The 25,066-nt window shown below is 37.5% G+C and overlaps 1 protein-coding gene across 1 annotated transcript in view; it reads right to left on the bottom strand.

Annotated features, from left to right (window-relative positions):
* Positions 1 to 329: 329 nt before the first annotated feature.
* LOC107721732 (rho GTPase-activating protein 12-like) overlaps positions 330 to 25,066 on the bottom strand; it is a 31,489-nt gene continuing 6,752 nt past the window's right edge. The window contains exons 3-14 of the mRNA XM_016529889.1: positions 8,357 to 8,614; positions 4,289 to 4,350; positions 4,102 to 4,183; positions 3,902 to 4,000; positions 3,566 to 3,664; positions 3,366 to 3,468; positions 3,022 to 3,138; positions 2,837 to 2,935; positions 1,899 to 1,976; positions 1,653 to 1,787; positions 1,468 to 1,573; positions 330 to 1,269 (exon numbers count right to left, since the gene is read on the bottom strand). Of these exons, the coding sequence (XP_016385375.1) occupies positions 1,095 to 1,269; positions 1,468 to 1,573; positions 1,653 to 1,787; positions 1,899 to 1,976; positions 2,837 to 2,935; positions 3,022 to 3,138; positions 3,366 to 3,468; positions 3,566 to 3,664; positions 3,902 to 4,000; positions 4,102 to 4,183; positions 4,289 to 4,350; positions 8,357 to 8,614 (1,413 nt within the window). The 3' untranslated portion in view covers positions 330 to 1,094. The remainder of the gene's footprint in view (positions 1,270 to 1,467; positions 1,574 to 1,652; positions 1,788 to 1,898; positions 1,977 to 2,836; positions 2,936 to 3,021; positions 3,139 to 3,365; positions 3,469 to 3,565; positions 3,665 to 3,901; positions 4,001 to 4,101; positions 4,184 to 4,288; positions 4,351 to 8,356; positions 8,615 to 25,066) is intronic.

Genomic DNA, 25,066 nt, shown 5'->3' with positions numbered 1-25,066 from the left:
TCCTGTGCATGTGACCTACCTGCCAAATATCTTCTCATATTCCATAAGAATGAGCTCAACGATCTGATTCTGGTAGACCATGTGCACGGCCATATTTGCCGTCTCTACCTCTGGGCGTAGAAGTGTCGGGCCGAACACGATGGCTACACTCTGCGTGGTCATCCTATTCTCGTCGACATGCTGGATCACTCTACAGAGAGAAAGAGTGCTTGTAAACACACAAGGGCAATTAACATGACATACACTTCCTCTAAAACTATTTCAGCATTTTTCTAAAACAACTACCTAATCATTTCCATTGTTTATGTGCCTTATAGAGTTTGGACATATTTCCTTTCAGTGTCTCTCTAAGGACCGAAGGGGACAGATGCACTCATACAGCCTGAAATATAATTGACATATATTTTCATAGCTCAAGAGTTTGTACATCCTTTGATGTTGGATCAATAATCAAGAAATCGTGGCCGAGACTCAAACAAAAGATTGTGTGTCCGAATCTTGAGAGTCTAGACAATAACTCCAGTGTTTCCCAGCAGTGGTCATCTCAGGGGTAACTTCCGGGAGCCCAGAACAGAATGCAATCCATTCCCGTGAAAATGAGTTTTTAGTATAGAATAAAATCCAAGTCTATCATATCAGTCCATCAGTTGATGTGTTGTTCCAAACCATATTACAGTATTACCACAGAAAGACGTGATGCAAAACGTAGTACTTGTAGTGAACGGAAATCTAAAATGAAGCATCAGATTTCTCCCACGGTTTTCAGTCGGACAGAAAACGTTCATATTTCAAGCCCTCGTTGCTCCAAATGAATCCAAAAATGGTCCAAAAATGACAGTCCAATGGATTTAGGTATATATAAAAATAATATGACATCCAGTCAAAAAAAATAACAATTATTTAGTCCAATAAAGATATGAGAAAGGATTTGACTGTTTATCTTGAAGACAGAGTGGTGTTTTTTGTTTTTAATGCAGGTGTTCCTCTCATGTAAACATATCAAAACAGTGTTCAGACTGGCAGTCAATGGGCTGTTCAGTCTTCAGCAGTAACTGTCCCACTGGGTTTGGTCAAAGTGTTCCTGTGCATGTGACCTACCTGCCAAATATCTTCTCATATTCCATAAGAATGAGCTCAACGATCTGATTCTGGTAGACCATGTGCACGGCCATATTTGCCGTCTCTACCTCTGGGCGTAGAAGTGTCGGGCCGAACACGATGGCTACACTCTGCGTGGTCATCCTATTCTCGTCGACATGCTGGATCACTCTACAGAGAGAAAGAGTGCTTGTAAACACACAAGGGCAATTAACATGACATACACTTCCTCTAAAACTATTTCAGCATTTTTCTAAAACAACTACCTAATCATTTCCATTGTTTATGTGCCTTATAGAGTTAAAAAAAAAGAAGCAACTTTTTCATTTTCAATCATCGTTTGTTCTCTCGTTCTCCTTTTATACTCACTTCTTCAGGTGTTTGAAGAGCGCCTGTATGGTGTCGTGGTTAGGCCGTGGCAGTTGCTTCATCAAATCCTTAACCGCCTGAACTTTCTGCTTATAATCAGGCATTTCTACACAGAAACACAACAGTTACATGTGTGCAAAACATCTCCCTCTAAACACTAGTGTCAAATACTGATCTCCACTCACTGATAGCAGTGATGAAGTTGTTGAAGAAAGCGTAGGGGAACAGCGGTTCTGGTAGCTCACGGAAAAACATCTTCAGAGCTCCAGTGGTCACGTGAATGTCTTCCCATTTACTGTCCTCTAAATCCACTTTATCATCTGTATTTATGTAGATTAAAGTGACACAAATCATGTTGTTTTTTTAAATACACATCAATAATGATCTGTTTCGTATAAATCAGTATGGGTTTAAAAGGTGGCAGGGCGTACCGTGATTAACAGCAAATCTCAGTTTTTGTATAATGGCCAAATTTCCACTGACTCTGTACAAACCATCCACTCCTAACCCTGAATAAAGAAAGAAAGAGAAAGAAATGACACGAATTACAAAACATTGGAATGCATGTTAGAATGCAGGTCATAGCAGCGAGTATCAACTCATCCAGTTTACTTGCACATCAATATTGTGATATTAAGCAGTGTCATTTTACTATCATTGATACTCTGTTATAGTTTTTGTTAATATTTAAAATTTTATTTTATTTTTATATTTACTGTTTTCACTTTAATGTTAACATTTTTTGTAATTTTGTTGTCATTTTGATTAATTTTTTAAATGTGTCTATAGTTTTAATTTTTTTTTTATTTGATTTAGTTTTAGCTATTTTATTACTTCAAGTTAAACTAAACAAAACTGAGAAAACTTGCCTTGGTAACAGCTGAAATAAAATAAGTTTAATATTTTTAATATATTATTTTATTTCAGTTAATGTTTATTTTATTTTAAGTAACAAAAATATTAATTGTTTTAGTTGACTATGATAATACCTTTTTTATATTATTATTAAAATAAATTGAAAATAATGCATATTATTATTATTATTGACTGCACAACCTTTTCCGTTTTGTGTTGTTTGAAACTTAATAATAACTCAGCATACTGTACAATTAATGACAGTACTAAATTACCCAGGAAATAAGAGTGGGAAAGAAAGTGTGCATGTACAGATTGGCAACTACAACAACCATGTACACAGGAATATTAAGGTGGAATTTGATGTGCATGTAACCTATGATAGTCAGTGACAAGGGTTGAAAATAGTAATTCAAGTTTTATTAAGCATTAACATTCAAAGCTGGGGTGAGAGTAAATTTAGGATTTAGATTTAGTCAATATTCAGCTGCACATGGACTGAACAGAAGAGTACCGTTCTTCTCCACCTGCTCAATGCACATCGAGACAAAGTGAGGGACGGTGGAATTCTCTCTTTGACAAAGACTGCTCAAACTGGAGCCAAACACCTGATCTACAGAGAGAGAAACAATCAAACAATAAAACAGTCTTTGAATTTTACCAATAACTCTGTGTCCACCCAGTTCTGTGTGTAGGTACCTTTAATGTAGCCCTTGTCTTTGACGGCCTGTAAAGTTGGTCTGCCTGTGAGGAGCTTCATCAGCTTGGTCTTCTTCTTCTGCTCTGCATTATCCATGCTTACGGATTTCTTAATATCTAAAGCATCATGGGAAGAGAAGTCTATGTAAGGAATGGTACACAACTCCAGGTGCACTGGACTGAATATATGAGTGGGCTGTATCATAAATAAATCACCCACCGCTGACTGTGTTATGCATTTTTATTCTTATTAGAGTATTGTGTTGTTAGCTTAGCAATACACTAGACAGCTGCCTAGGGTTTGAAACAGGTCTACAGAATCATTCACATAGGCACACACACACCTCTGCCCTTCTTGGAGTTTCTTTGCTCTTTTTCTTTGTCATGTTTCTCAGTGTCAGGAGATTCTGGCATGTCTTCTTCAATGGCCTCATCAGACTCCCATGCCTGCAACATGAAACACACATCAAGGTCAATAAAAGAATTCAGAATAATTAAAGTGCCGAAGAAATGTAAGTAAAGGCATATAGAAGACTGATCTTACATATGTGTGTATGGCTTCAGTCAAAGCCTTGTGCCACTCACTGATGAGGCTGTCGTTATCTGACTGCAAGAGGAGCTCCATGCCCTGCCGGGTCTTCAGCTTAGACACATGAACACAACAAATCAAACAGCAGTATTTGTCACACAATTAGCCATGTTTAGACATCAAGCTGTTCACCACAGCTTCAGCCAAGCTCTGTGCAAAAAGGACAGGATAATCCACTGCATGACCTTAATAACAGTTCAACATTCATATCTCTTTTAACCAAAGCAAACATAGAGAGTCAAATTAGATAAATAACAACTGCTGTTTACCAGTTTCCAACCAGCTCTTTACCTCTAGAACATGTTTCTTGCTCGATTTGTCTTTAGATGCCCAGTCCACTGAACCTCCTTTGAGTTCCACACTGAACTCCAGCTTCTGGTCTCTTCCAAACTGTTGAGAAAGCAACTCATGAACATACACACAAGACATTTAAACTGAGTACATCACGTGGGCTACTGATGATTTTCTCTCATCACTGAACTGTCACTCACCCAACCAGTCCCGCCCCCTTGACCCTTATTAAATAGTAGTGAAGAACCCTGCAAAACTGTCCAATAGGAGGTCCAGTTCTTCCTGTGGCCGTGACAAAAGGCAAACAAACAATTACAATATCAGCATGGCATAGTTATAAGCATTTGTTTGCTCTGTCAAATGAATGAGAGCATTATTTTTACTTACCGGACCTTTTTTCCATGTTCAGTGATTTTAGTCATGTTTAAATTGCCACATTTCTCTGACGACTAGAATAGAGAAAAAGATTTGAGAAGAGAGAAAGAGGACAAAACTAAACCTAAAAAAAAAAAAACAGTCAGAGCGATGAACAGCATGCAGCCACAGAATTAACCCAGAACAGAGTGAGAAGAAACCTAACTTTGTCCAGTCGCAACAGAGGCTACCATAAGAGAGAAATTACACAAGAACAGTGATGATTTAGGCAGTATGTTGTACTGAACTGTTACAGTCAGTTCTTTAGTATTTAGTATAGAAGCAGCTCAACAGACACAACCAGTAAATGCTTATAAAATGGACAGTTCTAAAATCTGACTGGGCGAGCTGCATTTAAAGCACAATGGAATGCAAATGTACACACACCTGTGATCACACAACGATTTACTTCTGTATCAATGCACCAAACTGACTTTATTTTTAATATAATTGCTAAAGTATGTAAGCACTTATTAAACATCACAGTCTTGTCATATTGGTGTGGCTTTCTAAAGGCATTGATCCATGAGAGGTTGTCCAGTGATTAACCATCTATAAGCACTCCACTTCACATTAAGCCTATCTAATACCCTTAAACCCTTAATGCCAGAGTACTCATGGCTTATTGATTTATTATAAACCCACAAAACAAACACACAGAAGAGTCAGAGCTCAGCATTAAGAGGAGTAAAGACAGAGCAGGGCAACAAAGACAAACATAAAGGAGGACAAGGACGAGAAGAGAGGGATGATGCTGATACTAACAGAGTTTGAGGGTTTGGGAGAGGAGGGACAGGAGGAGTCAGAGTCAGGTGAGCCTGTTTTGGTGTCCTACACAAGAAAACAACAAACCACATGATTCAAAATTATGTACAATTTTATAAACACCTGTAATAATCAGCAAACTAATCCACAGTTGTCAATAGTCATCAGTCATTGCACCTAATAATTCAATAACAACCAATATGTAATTCAGACAGCATATATATATATACACACTATATATCTCTATTTCAGGGTCAGCCAAGATATTCTGTCTTAAAGTAAAACTCACCCACTCTAAAACCAGACAGGACTTACTGATCATTTAATCAAAGCACGTGATTAATCACACAGGTGTAAAGCATTTCTCGAATCATTAAAGAGTTTATTGAAAAATATAAATTCTGTCATCAGCTCAACTTTATGCCACTCAAAACCATCCACTGAAGACAAAAAAAAATATCCTAAAGGTTGTGAGCAACATAAGTGTGTGTACATGATGACAGCTGAAATTTAATGGTGAATGATTCCTTTAAAGGATGATATATTCATGTGCAATTTCTCATGCAGTTCAAATATATATTGTATAAAAATTTGTGTAGAAATCACTGTATATACTAAAATGAGTTGCAGTGGGTGAAAGTGTGCATGCATAATCTCAGACGAGGTGATTGGTTGTTGGGATATAGGGGTGGGGCAACACTGACTTGTGGCCTATAAGGGTAAAAGCGGACGGTGCTTTCGCGGTGCGGGGGTAAGGCTCGCCGGTCCTTGACGGATTTCTGTTTTAACTTCAGTCAAACATAAAGCACATGTAAACATCATCACCCAAATCAGGATGGGAGTCATTCACATCACTAAAAACCAAAAGTGTGTTCATTTCAACCAGACCAGCATTTGACAGTGCTTGTAAATATAATCACCCCTAAGCAGTTTCATGTTGACACAATACCTTATGAATTATTTGAATTATAGTTTATATAATCAACCTTTGAATGTATTTAAATTATTAAATAAATTTAAAAACATGTATATTTCATACTGATATTGCCAGCAGAACTTGTAGTAGAAGTTGTACTTGTACTTGTAGTACTTGTAGTACTGATATTATCAGCTAACATCTTAAGTACTTGGTGAAATAAATCTTCATAAGAAACTTAAAAATAAGAGTTTAACCATTAAGTGAAGAAAAAAACAACTTAAAACAATGTGCTTGATTATTCGTTTCATTAAGCTTGCCATTTGTATTAGCAGCACATGCCCTTGATACGAATTCTAAAAGTGACGTATGTTTAACTGTCAACTTGAGCTTTGAATCCGTGGCGGAAGGAAGTAGTTCCGCACAAAAGAGGGTTTTATTAGGCACTCCGTTGTTTCTTGTTTAATTACACACATGTTCCGTCGAACTGCGGCCTCGTGCCTCTGGCCTAATCACAGCCCTGCTGATATAGAGCCGGTATCGCTCTCGTACTCGAGTGATATTGCTCATTTAATAAACCAAATTGAAAGGGATTTCTGGGACTTCCTGACTAGATTTTTTTTTTTTTATGCTGTTAAGCACTGGAATCTGTTGTTAGCCTCACCTGTGATTTGAGACCAATTTTAGGAAGCTCCCACTCAGATCTGGAGCCATCTGCGCTGTAGTAATACAGCCGGCCATGCTCGTCTGTGTGTCTCAACCACTACATACATATACAAAACACACACAGGCACTAGTTGGTTAGTTGCCTGAACAACTAGTCGACTAATTAGTCTCAAGAAAGCCCTTTAAGGCAGGTTTCGGGTTCACCTAACCTTATATGGATGAGTTTTTACACAAGAGAGTATCTAAAGCCACCCTTCCACTATGTCTAACATTCAAGTACAATTGCCGCATTTCACCTCCTACTGACAATCGTCCAGAACTTTCAAATTGTTACAGAAGCTGCCATTACCCTCCACTTTTTCACCATGGTAAAAAGAAAGGAAAAATGAATGTATGAATAAATATTCATGATTAATGTTGTAGTGCAAAAACATTTGCAAATCTCACATTTCGTGCATAGTTTTGATTAGAATACAACACATCCAGTTGAGTGGCTGCAAACAGTCTAGCCGCAAAAGTTCAGATATTTCAAATACCGAAGCTTAAATTGGATTTGAAAATTTCACATACACATATTCCACGCATCTCATGTACTTCTCTCCATTGGGCATGAATGACTTCCAATCTGTCTGAAACTGTTTGTCAGAGACAGTAAAAAGGCGGCTTCATGTTCAAAAACAATTAGACAGAATGCAATAGAAAGGAATGAGTGTTTTTAAAACTTAATGCATAAAAACTTAACACTCATGGCAAGGGGTTAAAAAAACAGCATGTGAGGACTGTAATGGCAGTAAGTTAAAGGGGATGAATTACAAAAAAAACGACTTATTCACAGCTTATTGCAAGCACCAAATAAAGAAGCGCAAATTAAAAACAACAAAAAAGCTACACGACTAGTTGACTCGTCAACCACTGTGACCATCTTTAGATATACCAAATCAATGGTTATAACAGGTCATTCAGTTTGTTAACCATATAAATAAGGAAAAACAAGTGTAGCCATTTGGGGAAAAAAAACAAAAACAAAAAAAAAACAAGCCAGTTGTTGATGAAAAAGTAGTTTCTCCATTTTTAAGCTTAGTAAGACAAAAATTGTCAACCATGCAGTAACACACTGAGTTTGTCTTTGTACCTTCTCATTAGTATAGTCAGACACATAGAGAGTGTGTCCATGCTCATCCATTTCCTCAGACCAGCCTCTAGGGGGCGAACCATACTGGCTGTCTGATTGGCTGCTCAGACAGTTTTCCTCCGATGACAGAACCTTCACCCAGCCAATCACACAAAAGCAAGACGAGTAGAAAGAAATATAGAAAGAAACAAAGTAAAAGAGTTCATTCAGAGAGGCAGACAAGGAAAAGAGAGAGACGAGAAATAAATCACCAGTCACAATTAACCCTTCACCCACCAGGGAAAATCAATTACCCAGAATGCTTTTCATGCATATAAATATTCAGCTTAGGTTGAGAAAGAAAGCGCTATATAAATGCATCATTCATTCATTCATTCATTCATTCAAAAAGCTATCCAGTCATGCATTTCCCAAGACCACAATGGACATTTTGTCCCTTATGAAGTTGTTCTTCCCCTTTGTAAGCCACATATAAACGTAATAATACATGCGTGTGTGTTTGTGCGTGCAAGCATCACCGTCTGTTGTGTTGAGTCTAATCTTGAGGTTGTTGTGTGTGTACCTCAGTGTCAGTCATGTCTTGTTTTTCCTCTTTCCTGGTGAGGCTGTCCCGTGCCCTTGGGGGTTTCCAGGTCCTCTCCTGCGTGCTGCTGTTGTAGTAGAAGTGTCTGCCATTCTGGTCTTTGTGAGTCTCCCAGTCGCCATTGGTGTGGAACGGAGAGGAGGACGGCAGTGGAGGGATGGAGGACTGAAAGATCTTCAACTCCTGCAGGTTTATGTAGACAGGAGAGTCAGGCCTGCCCTGCCCTGAACCTAAAGTCTGCATTAGAAGAAAGAGACAACCGTTGTTAGAAATGGTTGATGTTTGAGAGAACAAATAATCATACTGTAATCTGGCAAAGGTTGCGGTTAAATACAAAGTTGCATGTGCTATGTAAATCTTAATTTTACAATCACAGAGTAATTTTAAAGGGGTCCTATTATGCTCTTTTACAATGTCTTGAATTTGTTTTGTTCTGTCTCATGCTTGGTGGTTCGAAAAATGCATTATTTTTTACATAATTTACATTATTACAATACCTTTCTCCCCAGTCTGGCACAAACGGCTCGATTAGTTCCGGGTTTGATGAACGCCCGCCTTCCGAAAAACGAAATGTGATGTGACTGGCGAACAGCACGGATATTGCAAGACATATTAGAGTGGTAACGTTATAGTTTTTTTTTGTTTGTTTTTTTTGGCTAAATAACGTTTTAGATAGGATATAGGGAGGGCTCGATATCACTTTTTCAGAACCGATCCCGATCCGATACCAAAACTTCAGAGTATCTGCTGATACCGATAGATCCGATACCAGTGCTGTTTTTTTTAAATCAGTGTAGAATTTCTAAACCTCAATGTGTGTTGACCTGATCGTCACTCTTTTGTGTGTTACACACAATCTACTAAATATAGACAACTTCATTATAAAGAAAAATAACAAACGAAAAAAAAATATAACCATTATCGATGACAAAAATGCTATTATAAACTAGGTTAGTGGACAATTCGATAGGAAAAGTTACTCTAGAAAAATTATGAGTTTTATCAAATCTAATTTTATAAAATCTAAACTTTTAGTGAAAAACAAAACATTATTTAGTGGGGAACAAATAAAATAAGTGTAGGACTAAATCTGGTAAAATGTTAAACATTGCACTTTGTATTGTTGTAAAATATATTCATGAAAAACAAGTAATATATTTATATATAAATATAAATTAAAAGACATTTCTTTTAAATGTATAGCACAGTAATGTTGCAGCAACATATGATAGATAAGACGAACAAGAAAGGCTATTAATAATCTTTCATTGTGCAAAAGTATTATAATAGGAAAGGCTCCAATACAGACCAGCACAAAGCGCTTATGCGCATCCCGAGCGCAGAATGATGCGCTTGAAGCAACACAGAATCACAGCACGCAGGCACAGCGCTCCGCATGAAGACGTTCAAAGCACAAAGGGAAGAGATAATAATGCGCAGTGTATTAAATCTGTGCGTTAGTTTATTGAGCCTTTTCTTTCAACAGATTTAAATTTCAGTTACTGTGCTCGTGAAGAACAATTCATAGTGCTCTCTACTTCAGTGTTGCGATCTAACAGATACCAGGTAGAAATTAACATGATTTAGAAACAGCACAAACTCAAGCAAGATAAAATCCTTTTATGCAGAATCATTTATCTTTATCTACAGATCAAGTATAATATTAGGAACATGAACATTTAATAATCTTGGAGAGAGTTTTATCATTTTGACTGTAGTAACCGAACGTGCCGCACAGTTTGAATGCTGAATGGAGGATGACAGACAGCCGCAGCGGAGAGAAGATTTTAGGTGAACTCGACTTGGTAAATAATCATCTGTACCTCACATTAAACTATGGAACGGCTTCAGAACATTTGAAATATAGTACACAAAAACTTTATTGTGCTTTATAATGTTTTTTGTGGCTTTCGTGGGGCTTAACAATAACACAGAATATTATACGCAGATATCGGATTTGGATTGGTCTCGTCTGACCGATATCCCGATCCAGCAGAAAATGGCAATATCGGAGCGATACTGATACTAGGGATGCGCCGATCCGATCCAATCCCTTTGTGCTTTGCAGTTTTTAACACGAAGCGCTTACAATGTGCTCATCCGGTGTGCAGAATGATACGCTTGAAGCAACACGGCGTCAGGCTGTAACGCCATGTTGCTTCAAGCGCATCATTCTGCACACCGGATGCGCACATCCTAAGCGCTTCGTGCTCATAGACTGTATAAAAACTGTTTGTGCTGCACTGTATTTGTTTTGTCCTATCATATCAATCATATGTTGCTGCCTTATTAAAAAATATGCTATACATTCAAAAGAAATGTATTTTAATTTTATAGTATATACTTAAACATATATATGAATGTTTTTAATGAATGGCTTTTATAATACAAATAGCAATGTGTAACATTTTACCATATTTAGTGCAACACTTTTATTTGTTCCCCACAAAATGTTTTTTCACTAAATGTTTGGATTTCTAAAATTATTGTGCAATGATTTTTTTAGAATAGATTTTGCTGCCGAATTATCCACTAACCTAGTTTATGATACATTTTTGTCATAGATTATAAATATACATAGGCCTATATTTTTTCATATTTATTGTTTATTTTACTTTTCTTTATAATGAAGTAGTCTGTATCTAGTAGATTGTGAAAGAATGATTATCAGTTCCACACACAGAGATATATAAATTCTACATTTATTTAAATGGGGGAAAAAAACTTCACTGGTATCGGCCAATACCGAACCCTAGGAATCGGAATCGTATCGGAGGCGAAAAAAGCAGATCGGAGCATCCCTAACTGATACTGAATATCGGATAGGCGCACCCCTAATCTGGACACATTTACACTATTATTCCGCCCTCTAATAATGACAGTATGACATAACAGAGAACTGAAGACGGATAAATTCAACTTATTCTGCTGCTTACAGGTTGAATGAATTATTCAATTCTCATGAAAATACAAGCTTAAACGTGTTTTTAAAGGGGTCATATGATGCGATTTCAAGTTTTCCTTTCTCTTTGGAGTGTTACAAGCTGATTGTGCATAGATAAGATCCCTGAAGTTGCAAAGACTAAAGTCTCAAAACCAAAGAGATATTCTTTATCAAAGTTAAGACTCTGCCACGCCCCCCTAAAACGGCTCGTTCTAACACGCCCCCACATATCTACCTCACTATGTGGAAACATTTGCATAATGCCACCCAAATGTGCACGCAAAGAAAGAAGGCATGGTTTCAGTAACCGCAGTTAGTGTTGAAGCAGCCATGTCAGGGAGAAGCTGTGTGTTTCTAGGCGAAAGCAAAAGCACTATATTTGGCCTTCCGAAAGTAGATGCATTTAGGAATCTTTAAGATCACTTACAACAGAACAGCAATGCATTTTATGGACGACCGTTTCGTGAACCTAGGAGAGGAGGTAATTCTGACTTTGCTATGACAATCTGGCGCTTCTGAATCAGCTACTGTAAGTATGTTTTGTTACTAGTTTAAGTATTTGCTATTGACTGTTCAAATGCAGAGTTTTGCGCATCATGTCTGTGTGTGTGTGAGAGAGAGAGAGAGACAGGGTCACATCACAGTGGAGTCAGCTGTCTTAACCGTGGCTTGTGTACTGCAAACACATACCAGCTTCATCACTGTGTCTGTCACGCGACTCTGTTCCCCTTTCGGGCTCTGTCTTTACATTTATTGTGAAAGATGAAGCTCGCGATTATGGTAAGGGGCGTTACATTTCCGACGAGTGCTTGCGGTGTTCGGCCAATCACAATGCACTGGGTCAGCTGGCCAATCAGAGCAGACTGCGCTTGTCAGAAGGAGGGACTTTGTAGAAAACGAAGCGTTTGAGAGAGGCGGGGCATAGAGGACCTACAATAATGTACAGTATTTGAAAAATAATGTGTTTTTTGAACATTAAAGCATGTCAACATATTCTGTTACACCAAATACACAACATAATGATCTTTTAAATAGCATCATATGACCCCTTTAAATATAGTTTACATAAATGGACAACTGTATAGAAAACTACATGTCATTCTTGTGCAAATCATACTGACTTTGAAGTACAGATATATCACGTGCACACTGATTTTTCTCCATGTCAAAGTTCCTGTTATCCAACCTGTTAAAGTTTCCGTTTTTCCAGATTTTTGACATATTTTCTCGTTTGAACGAAAACCAAAAATGTGGTTTTATGGCATTTGTGGCAGCCACACTTTCGATGCATCCCTACTGCTCACAGGAACTGATTAGAATAGTATTTTCTTCTTGAGGGACATTATGAGACTAGAACGATAGAGAGAGTCACAGACAGAGAGGGAAACAGAGAGAGAACATAGATTAGAGAGAGAGAGTGAGACTGTCATTCATACCTGAAACTTGTTTATAGAAGAACCTGCACAACCACATTCCAGACCCTTACAACACACACCTGAACTCAGACTTACTTTACCACCAGGCCTCTCGACAAGATTAGATTTAAGGCATAAAAACAAAATAAGCTGGATAAGGAAAATGTCACAATGAAGAACACCATACAGCAAAAAGCACTGAATAAAATGAGAAACCTCTAGTCCAACAAAATACTGAAACAGAGAGAGAGATGGAGGAAGTGAACAACTGTGTCCATGTCCAAACAGTGAACTCTACGGCTTGTCATTCAATCAAAACTGTTACACAACAGCCCCAATGGGTAATTTAATTTTGACTAAGCACATTAGAGTAAGTGTGTGTGAGAGAGAGAAAGCTCTCTTGATATTTTTGCAAAGCTATTGAAGGTTTTATCAAATTATAATGCAAGTGAAGTGAACCAGCCCAGTCCTAGTTTCCAAAGACAAAGAATCCCAGCATGCATCACTGCACTGTTTGAAACAAGGTAATCAGCTCACATGAATGTGTGCATGGTGAACCCAGATAGCACTTAACAGTTTAAGCCATAGAGGATAATGTCATCAGATTAGAGATTCGGGCTAAAGCGCACAAACACAAGCTAATGGTGTAGTGTGATCAAACTGACTTTTAAGGTCAACGAGAGCGGAAGAAACATGGAGAACCTACACTCGATATCCCAAAAATCAGGATGTGATCACAACGATAATGTAATAACTTCATATAAAAGACTTCAGTCTGGCAGTCTGTGTCAAAGAGAAAGAGTCTTGTGTAGCAACCCTCTACAATGCGAGTAAATCACTCGCATATGCGACTAAATTTTCACCCTGGGTGACTAAATGATGTCTAACATTAGCCATCGGCGAATAAATTCTTAGAGTTTACTCGCCAGTGTGTGAGTTGGAGACTAAAGGCTGATTTATACTTCTGCGTCGGACCTACGCCGTAGCATTTTGCACCGTAGGCTATGCGTCAGTTTTCCCAACCCTCTACAATGCGAGTAAATCACTCGCATATGCGACTAAATTTTCACCCTGGGTGACTAAATGATGTCTAACATTAGCCATCGGCGAATAAATTCTTAGAGTTTACTCGCCAGTGTGTGAGTTGGAGACTAAAGGCTGATTTATACTTCTGCGTCGGACCTACGCCGTAGCATTTTGCACCGTAGGCTATGCGTCAGTTTTCCTTTATACTTCTGCGTCGTTGTCCGCGTCAACGTGCAGTACACATGCAAACCGCTAGTCTGCAGTCTCCCCGGGCATGTTGCTGGTGTAACCCGCAGTACCACGGTAAAAGCCGAAGAAGAAGCGGCTCGTCGGAGAAACATTATAGCCGTGACGGCGGTCAATAAATATCAAATCATTAAATCATTATTTAAAACTACAAAAAGGAGACAACAACGGAACAGGAGAAGATGGCATTCTTTCAATCTCCATAAGGACTTGTACCACGGCAGATCAACATTGTTTGTCGCAGACAACTACTGATGTATAATGCTATGTAGTATAATAAATGATAAGACACTTGTTCTTTGCTTTGTTTTATTTTTTATAAGAAGGTGTAACATTAAAATATATTAAAGTGCACATAAACATACACAAAACTCAAGTACATACGGAGGGAGGGGTTCTAGCAGACCAGTCACAGCGCTTGTGGTCCGGCGTAGAATTGACGCGCTGTAAGATTTTTGGAGAGGTGCACGTCAGGCTACGGCGTAAGGTGTGCGTCTATGCGTAGGCTACGGCGTAGGTTCGACGCAGAAGTATAAATTGGGCTTAAGTATAAGTTTAGCACAGATATATTTTCACTCGCCGAACACTCTGACTGAGCGCTTCAGAGTTTCTCTCTGTCAAGCGATCTGTGCTATTTTTTAATTCATCTTTTATGTATGCGCAGCGTACCTGTATTTGACATACCGTAAAATCTCGTGTGAAGGCACGACTCGCCGTCGCTTTGCTGAGAGCACTGTTTCTCACACACATGCAAAGAAAGAGAGAGAGAGAGAGAGAGAGAGAGAGAGAGAGAGAGAGAGCGAGCGAGAGAGTCTTACATACCATGCAGAATTGATGCACTACATGTAAACGATATTCTTTTTTGCATTTTCCTGTCAAAATAACGGAGTTCATTTGGAAATCTTCAGCTTTTAAGAACAACCATTATACTGCCGGTTTCTCAGGTAGTGAGCAGAACTAATGCACAAACGGTAATCTCACTGGCTGGTACTCACCTATTATCTTCCCTGTTTTGATTTCAGCAAATCAATTTGAGCGAATGGAGACAACATGATTAATATTCATGAACCCAGCAGCTCTTTAATCCTTAATGCGTTTTATATTGTTATTAGTGGTAGAATTGGTAGTACTATTATTATTATCTTATCAATATTATTTTTTCCCCCCCTTTTTTGTACAGAAACACTGAATGACCAACGATATCTTGAGCACCACCACCAGTCCTAAGTTCAGTTAAAATGACAAATATTCATTCATACGTGTCTACCAATTTTAATTCTAATTACTAAAGTTCTATCATTAAATAATGCTTGACTATCGTGGTATCATATTATAGTGCTTGACTGACTGATGTTAAGAGTGTACTTTCAGATATTTAAAATTTAAAAAGCTGTGCCATTTTACAAACATAAGCTATATATATATATATATATATATATATACAAAAACAGTATAACAGTCTGGCGAGTAAACTAAAAAATTTACTAGCCAACGGCGATTCTTTTGCCAAGGTGTGCGTAGAGGGTTGTGTTGTGTGTGCAAATGTAAACGATCATAAACAATAATTTCAGGCTGCTGGGTTAGGGTTAGGGTTAGGGTCTTTGGCTCTGTGTGCACTGAATAGTTTATCAAAATATTTGGTACAATTTTCATTAAGGATAATCATTGGTTAACCGCAAGTAGATATGCTAATATAAGAAGTTACATTTACATAACTATAAAAAAAGTTCAACTAATAGTGAATACTAACAATGTCACACGACTAAGAACTGATGCTAATATTTCTGGTAGCTAATCTCTTACTAAAACCGGACCCATCCAATTATGCAGTCTCTTATGTGCTAGGGGCGGGATTATGTAATGGCTTAGGGCAGGGGTAGGCAAGTTCGGTCCTAGAGAGCCGCAGTCCTGCAGAGTTCAGCTCCAACCCTGAAAACAAAACTCACCTGCCTATAGCCTTAGTAATCCTGAAGACATTGATTAGCTTGTTCAGGTGTGTTTGATTAGGGTTGGAGCTGAACTCTGCTGGTCTGCGGCTCTCTAGGACCGAACTTGCCTACCCCTGGCTTAGGGAAAGAGAAAATACAAAATGTGGAAAAAAATATATAATGTATTCATTGTGAAAACAAACTACTGAATGTGTTCGAGTCAAAATGAGTGATGGTACATGAAGAGCCTGGGGCAAAAAAACTAAATCATCCAACTAGTTTCCACAATGGAAACTCACCAATAAAGCATTTTACATACACTGAATAACAATCAGTAGACAAAAAAAATATATGTATAACAATGACAATAGAAACCCAAACAAAAACAAGCAATGTATAAACACAAATGATCACAAACACAAAGAATAGCACATCAAGAGAGAACCAAATCGTTGTTTAAACTTTAAAGAAATAGATCACCCAAAAATAAAATTGATCATCCTGTATCCATAATATTGCTTTCTGCAGTGAAGAAGTCTCTTCATCTGAATCAGGAGAGAAATATGCACAGATAAAGCTTTTGACTTGCTACATTTCTCCAAATCTGTTCCTATTAAGAAACAAACAAATCTACATCTTAGATCTTAGAGGCCTGAGTGTGAGTACATTTTCAGCAAATGTTCATTTTTGGGTGAACTATTCCTTTAATTAACAAGCCTGCTCCTGATAATTCAAAACACTATTAGATATCAGACAGGAAAGAATAAAAAAAAACAGCTTGATGTTGAGAGACATGTAGATACAGCCAGCAGGTGGCGCAATGCTGACCCTGTATGTGTGTGGTCCCTCAAGACTGAGAGAAGGCGACAAGGCCTTCAGTTGACACATTAAACATGCCACCTCTTATGCCAATCAATGGGCCTTACATTTCTTTAAACATTTGATTATGCCTTCCTAAAATTTGCCCATCACTGATTGGCCGATATTCCCATCCTTGTTCAATAGCTTTGAGGTTTCATCAATGAAGTTGTGGTCACCATCGTGAAGCACTTGTGGTGTATGAATGTATAATTTATTTGATCATTTATTGAAGGAAAAAATGGAGCTGTAGGTTTGATTTTACATGCAACAGCAAAGAAACCATATGTATTATCTTTGTAGAATTTTATGGTTCCATCTTTACATATTAAATTCATACTGCAAACTCTGGTATAGCATTTCTTAGATTTAGTAGCTTTAAGTGAACATTTTATGATTTATTTATAATATGAGCCAAAAAAAGAATAGGATACAGCAGTGAATTGTGCGGTGTATGAAAAATTGTGGCTATAGAAAGACATCCACACAGCACGAACATGTACCTTTATGTGTATGTGAGTGTGTGCAGGTAGAAGATTGCTGGAATGAGGAAGAGTATGTGAAGTCGCAGCATGTCAGGACAGAATCCCCAGAAAGCAGAAGAGACCAAAGTTACCTCTGTTTCTCCTTCTCATTACCTCTAACTACCTCTTGTAGCCCCAATTTCTTCTCTACCTCTATATAAAGAGAAACTCCCTCGCTTATTCTTTTTATAACCTCTATAACTCTCTCTCTTAGCCTTTCTCACCCTATTCTAATTCTTATTGCCATTACAAATATCTGTGCATTGTTTACTGCTAAAGCATTTGCAGCCAAGCTGAAGAAACGAAACAGAATTTAAATTGGTAAAAAAAAAAAAAAAAAATACTTAATATATAATATTCATATTGACTGACATATCAATTGACAAGAAGGGTAAAGGGGCGACTTTAATAAATAAATAAAAACCTGATAGAAATGAACATAGAAAATGAATCAAACAAAAATAAGAGCATTTCGAAACATAAAACTTTTTACCATCTCTTTTCACCACTCTTCTTCCATTCTTTTAGGCGCGGTACGCATGCAGTGTGAGCGCTAACCGCGCCAGAGCGCGGAACAGATACTATTTTGTGTGCGCTACTTGTCATCATTACGACCGCAAACATATTCTATTACTACTACTACACTACACTTTTCAATTAATTAAATTAAAGGGGTCATATGATGCTGCTAAAAAGAACATTATTTTGTGTATTTGGTGTAATGAAATGTGTTTATGCGGTTTAAAGTTAAAAAAACGCGAGAATAAAAGTTATGCTTTCTTTCTTTGCGTGAACATTTGGGGGCTTTATGCAAATCTTCCCACATAGTGAGGTAGGTATGTGGGGGCGTGTTCGAACGAGCCGTTTTAGGTAGGTGTGGCTAACTCTTAACTTTTATAAAGAATATCTCTTTGGATTTGAGACTTTAGTCTTTGCAACTTTACAGATCTTCTTTATGCACCAAGAGCTTGTAACACTCTAAAGAGAAAGGAAAAAATGAAATCGCATCATATGACCCCTTTAAATCAAGTATATTTAGGTTTATAATGGCTCTGTTTCTTACCTTATTGATGAACAGGAAATGTAGTTTGCGAGTAAAGCTGCAAATTATTTCATTTTTAACCTCAGCTGCCTCCGTAATAATTTTCTGATACATACAAGTGAAAATCAATGCACGGCATAAATGATAAATTAATTATTATTAATTATTCGGCAAAATATTAGCGAAAGTGGTTTTCTCCGTTATCTCATACATGACGTAAGCGTGCTCCGGCCCGGAAAGTTTAGTGCAAGTGTGAGTGCAGGCCAGCAGGGGAGTGGGGAGGGGGGATAATCGTGCTCTGGCTCGGTTCAAGGCAACTGTGCCTAGTGTGAGTACACCCTTATTCTACTCCACGGCTCTGTTTCTGACATGAGGAGACTTCGCACCTCAAATCAGCAGAACACTGTGCGCCAACATGCCCTAAAGATACAGACGTGTGTTTCTGTGCCGCTCTCTAATAGGCACGCACCCAAAACACAAAGGAATGAGGTAATCAAAGAAAGAGATGTTCAAAGGAAAAAAATCAATTATAAAGGAGAGAAAGAATGAGAGTGAGAAGGAAAAGCATTTGAATAACACCCTCAAAATACAGTAAGCCAAAGTCTAAATCACACTGAAATATCTACAGCCAGTCCAGCTTCATAGTGCAAAGCATCCCAGCATGCATCAGCAGGAGGAGGAGACATAATCTGGTAATTTAACAATGTCTTGAGTTGCTTCTCTCGTTCTGTAACATAAGGGTCATCTCTGGGTAACAAACACAAAGTTTTCTTGTACATAAATAAACCCTCTGTGATCATTTCTAGACCACATAGACACACACGCATCATGACTAAACCTTAATCCACTCACTTCTGACCAGCCCTAGAAAGCCCCTTGCCTTATGAAGCGTAATCCTGCATGTGTGTGTGTCCTCTGTGCCAAGAATGATGGGACATAGATTATGCAGTGCAATCCTCCTCAGAGTGACCCTTAAAGCTAAACAGTACTCTGAGAACGAGAATGTGACCTTTGAACCTAAACAGTACTTGAGAATGCAAGTTTGTAGTCTCAGCCTCAGACGTCACGCCCACGGACCACTGGCTGAATATCTGATGCATATGGCACACAAAATTGGAAACGCTTCAGGAGTTTCGAAGTCATCATTGGATTGGTTGAATTACACAGGATTTCCAGGAGACGAGTGTGTCGTGTTCTTTAACGTTCCACCTGGAAACAAAAATGCTGTAATGCCAAACCCCCTTATGAAAGAAGAAAGCCATTGTGTTTACAACTGTGACAATGAGCGCTTATCAGGATCAACTAAACACTGGATTTTCAAAAGTATGTGAAATATGTAATGTTTGCGGCATAGACTCTTTAAAATACATCCAAGAGATTTTACACACTGGTCTGTTATCGTGGTGACATTTCCATGCCCCTAAACATGACGCGGCACAAAACGAAAAGTGATTGGTTGTTTTACCTGTCAGTCATATGGCTTTTCAAAGTGGCCAAGGTCCCCAGACCTTCTGCCATCAGTCTGAAGGTCTGGCTATGTGAGACTAGCAAGTTTGTTCTGAATCTGACCATAAGTACTGTCATCTTGGGAGCAGCAAGCTTTGAGGTCAGGTTAAAATCAGAGAGAATATACTGAAAATATAGCCCAGGGTGCACCACATGAAAAACCTTTCTATAATACTTGATGATGTCATAAAACACACCCTGTTGCAACAAAAACAAGGAGTGCAAAGTGGATATAGACCAATTAAATTCTTATTCTGGCCATCTGAAGTCAATATAATAATTGACCAGCAAATAAAGTGCTTGCTCAAGAAATGTCGGAGCAGTCTAGGTGAACGGCTGCACAGACAACACTTAAGTAATCAACAGAAAAAGCATGTAGTCTTTGTGGTCAAATTTTGTTTTTTTTAATCCAAAATTAAATACTAACTTTCAGTAGGGTGACCATACGTGCTTTTTTTCCCGGACACGTCCTGGCCAGGATTTCTATATTGCATAAAATATATAAAATATTTCCTATTTTCATACTTGCTGAAGGTAATGATTGAAAAATTGTTTGACCAATAACATGCAGGCATTGTACATAATTGACCAATCATGGCACGTGAGAAGGTGGGATCTACAGACAATGGTCAAAGCAATGCAAATACGTGTACATATTAGGTGTGTTCGACTTGAGGCAGTGCTGCGCAGACCGATCGTTGTATGACAAAGTACCGCAATAGTAATTCGAAAGTGAATTTCGAATATTCGTCGAATTTTTTAAAAGAAATCCACATTCGAACGCAAAAACGTTGCATTCGAATGCAAACGGTCTGCGTCAGCCGTCAGGCAGCCTTATCAGTGGCGCACGAGATGCATGTCATTAGCCCTATTCGGACAGTAATTGTTTCTCAGGGGGACGCAAGTGATTTTCACCATTTACAGGGGGTAGTCGGTGATTTAATTGCCGTCCGAATCCAGGATGTCTGTGTTTTTCTATCACCACCCCCGTAAAAACACAGCGACTGGGAGCAGAAAGAGAAGAAAAGCACGCAAACATTCGAAATGGGTCTTTATTATGGCAGAAGCAGGTATGCAATACAATTTTAAAATGTGTATTATAAATGGATATACTTTATACATAACTATATCGTGTATAATTATATACAACTAGGCCTATAGCGTGTCTATTTTCCTATTTTTAAACAGGAGATTTAAATAATCAAATAATAAATAGGATTATATATTATAAAATATGCTTGGAATAATAAGAATACATTTTACATAAGTATTTTTTACACAATAATAAGAATACATTTTGTAAATAAAATTCATTTTATTTACAGCACACAATTATGTGACTGGTCATGTGAGCAGCACAATCTATGGATTTGAGACTTTAGTCTTTGCAACTTTACAGATCTTCTTTATGCACCAAGAGCTTGTAACACTCCAAAGAGAAAGGAAAACTTGAAATCGCATCATATGACCCCTTTAAACGATACATACATGCATGGTACTGTTTTTTTTTCTAATTGTTTAAGCAACTTTATTAATTATATATGGTTTATAAACATTATTTTAAACATTATGCACTTTTTTTCAAAGATAGTCGTGTTATTTTATTGCTTTGAAGAAACGTGCATAATATTTTGCTCAATGCGCCCTCTTGAGAAGTCAAAAGCATTTTTCCCTCCTAACTGAAATTATGCCTTTTAAATTCGAATTTTGATAATATTTAAGTAGATAATTTGAATGTAGTTTTTCAGTCATTTTGACAGCCCTATAAGGAGCTGTCTGCTCACTATAGCTCTCACGGTACTTTGATGTGATGATATTTAAAAATGTAATGATATTTCACAATATTACTGTTTTCAGTTTTTTTTTTTTTTTTAACTGTCAGACTGATAAAAACATGTGCACCCTGACTCCTTAGAGCCAGCCAATCAAATTGAAGCTTGCAACTTTGAGAACCCTCAACCCTGATATGCATCAGCTGAGATCAAATCAGTGGCTGAGACTGCAAAAATCCTATTTTAAAGATGATACAACACCAGTTATCTGAAACTTAGCATGTAAATCAAGCACTGACACCACTCATCTGTCACAAGGTTTCAGTACACAAAATCAACCCTGTGCAGGGATACACAAAGCCTAAGGCAGGTTAACCCTTTAAGCCCTGAGGGCATTTTTGCCTCACTGAAGTTGATGTTTTTTCTGAGTGACATACACAAAAATAATGATTCATAACTCGAAGACTTTAGCAATGAGAGTCAAAAGGTTGGTATCGTTTGATAGAAAACTTTCTGTACTTTCAGTGGGGGAAAAAATTAATTTGGACATTCTCCTGCTGAGAAATAGCTGATAAAAATGTAAGAAAATTTTGAGTGCTCAAGAGAAATTTTTCATATCTGTCTTATTTGACATTCAATATCTCAGGACAATAATAAGGTAGGAGGAAAATTCTTTTTTGATGATGCTCCCCATTATGTTAGCTGTATCTGTTTAAATAGACCGTAGCAAGGAGAGTCAAAAGGTAGGTATCGTTTGATAGAAATCTTTCTATATTTTTATGGGGAAAAAAATCTTTGCATTTGAATATTCTCATGCTGAGAAATAGGTGATAAAATGTAAGAAAAATTAGTGTGGTCAAGGGAAATGTTTCATATCATTCCTATTTGACGTTCAATATCTCATGAAAGAAATAAGGTAGGAGAAAAATTATCTTTTGGTGATGTTCCCCAACATGTGTGCTGTATGTGAATTAAATGTTGTGGTGATATCATGAAGCAATCAAAAGTTACAGCATTTGGAACCAAGGTAGCCCTTATATTAGCCCTTTACAGTTTTGAAATTTGTTACAGTTGTTTTGAATTTGAAGTAATGCCTCACACAAGTTTTGTCAAAGCCCCAAAAAATTATACTTGTTTTATTCTACTCGATGAGATCTTTCAAATGACATATGACACATGACTATTTGAGCTGTATGATGTTTCTGACATATTAGAGTACATGGAACATTTTTCATAAATTATGAAAACATTTTTTTCTATTTATCCACAAATAACACAGCACTACTTAGGAGTTAATCAAAGAGGCCACATGCATTGTAAAGGTCAGACTCCGCGGTACACTCCGGTTTAGAGGAACTAGGCAGCACTGGTTAGGAGTTGATCAAAATGGTTGGATGCATTCGAAAGCTGAATTTCTAAGCTTTAAAATGATACCTAATTATTTAAAAAAAGGTTATATAAAATAGACAGAAACATTATAGGTTTTTCATTCAGCTTGTTAAGTGTTCAATAGAGCTCTCCAACTGATCTCTTCAATTCATGGGTTTAGGCATTATTTATACATGAAAGACGCAATGGATTGTTTTGATTTTGGACTCATTTCAATCGTGAGAATCTGCTGTAAATAATGATATGTCATTTTCCACAATCGGTGCATGTTTCATGAAATGATAAGCGTAAAAAAACATGAGAATATTGCAACATGTGCGCATTTGGAGTTTTATGTGTTATAATTCGATGAAGCATATCTTTAGATCTAAATGACAGATTATGGTAAGACTGAGCTCATTTTAATCGAGAGAATTTTCTGGAAATAATGACGAGCTATTTTCCATGATCTATGCAAGTTTCATGAAGTTATGAATGAAAACGTAACCTATGTTTTTCTCAATTTAATGGTTTCATGTGTGTGATAACATCGTAAGTAATATATTTAGATCCAATGAACGAATTACGATGAGTTTGGGCTCCTTTTAAACCGGAGAATTTTCTGAAAATAATGACATGCAATTTTCCATGATATATGCATGTTTCATGAAGTTACGAATAAAAGCGCAAAGTGAAACTACACTTATTTGTCCTGCTGCACCTGAAGCGCGCCCATTGGATTTTATGTGTTATAGCAATATGAGCAATATCTTTGGATCTCACTGACGAATTATGGTAAATGGGCTCATTTTAATCAGGAGAATTTTCTGAAAAATAATAACGTGCATTTTTTCAAGATCTATGCATGTTTCGTGAAGTTATGAATGAAAACGCTACGTGAAGCATAGAGCTGTTTTTCTTTGCAGCGCCTCAGTGCGCCTGTCTGCTTTCATGTGTTACAGCTCTATGAACGAAATCTTTCGATCTGATCGACAGATTATGGTAAATTTGGGCTCTTTTTAATCTGGAGAATTTTCTGAATATAATGCTGTGCATTTATATGCATAAGATCTAATTATATATGCATAAGATCTATGCATGTTTGGTGAAGTTACGAGCTAAAACGCCACAGGACTGCAACCTCTGATTTTTTTGCTAAGCTACGTTACCCTCCTCATTTGCTCTCTATTTATTGTCCTTGTGTTTGCAGTCCTGAGGCAGTTCGTCGTCGAATGTTCGTGTCGTGTGTCTTGTCCTGCCAGCCAGTCAAGTTGCCAGCTGTTTTTCCCCTACGGGGTAGTTTTTGTTTGTTTTGTTTTGTTTATGCCTTTAATAAAGCCCTTATCTTCCTGCAATATTGAGTCCTCACTCCATCCTTCATCCCCAACCCTGACAACATGACCTAATTCTGTTTTATGTGTTATAGCGTTATGAGAGATATCTTTCGATCTAAACGATGGATTTTGGTGAGTTTGGTGACTCTTTATAATCGGGAGAATTTTCTGCAAATAATGACGTGTCGTTTTCTATGATATAAGCATGTTTCATGAAGTTACGAGCGAAATCGCCACATGACAGCTACCTTAGATTTTTTGGCTAAACTACATGGTGCCTGTGCAGTTTTATGTGCGTTATAAATTCATGAGGAAAATCTTTAGATATAAATGTCAGAGTGGTTTTGGGCTCTTTTTAATCAGGAGAATCTGCTCTAAACAATGGTGCCTAATTTTCCACGATCTGATGTTTTCATGAATGATGACCACATTTCACATGATGACCTCATGTTTTATGAAGTTACAAGTAAAATGGTGACATCAATATATTATTTTCATATGGGTCTGGAGGTGACTTCTTGTACAAAAACTTGCTCCAGTTTATTCAAAGCCCCAAACAATTATGCTTGTTTTATTCTACTCGATGAGACCTTTCAAATTACATATATGACACATGACTATTCGAGCTGTATGATATTTTTGACATATTAAAGTACATGGCACAAAAAAAATATTTTGTAAATTTTTTTTTTTTTCATTTATCAGCAAATAACTCGGCACTACTTT

Source organism: Sinocyclocheilus rhinocerous, unplaced genomic scaffold (genome assembly GCF_001515625.1).
Source record: "Sinocyclocheilus rhinocerous isolate Xijiao unplaced genomic scaffold, SAMN03320098_v1.1 scaffold1112, whole genome shotgun sequence".
In the NCBI taxonomy this organism is placed as follows: Eukaryota; Metazoa; Chordata; class Actinopteri; order Cypriniformes; family Cyprinidae; genus Sinocyclocheilus; species Sinocyclocheilus rhinocerous.
Note: the sequence above shows the minus strand (reverse complement) of the source record. Positions and strands in the feature narration are given on the sequence as shown.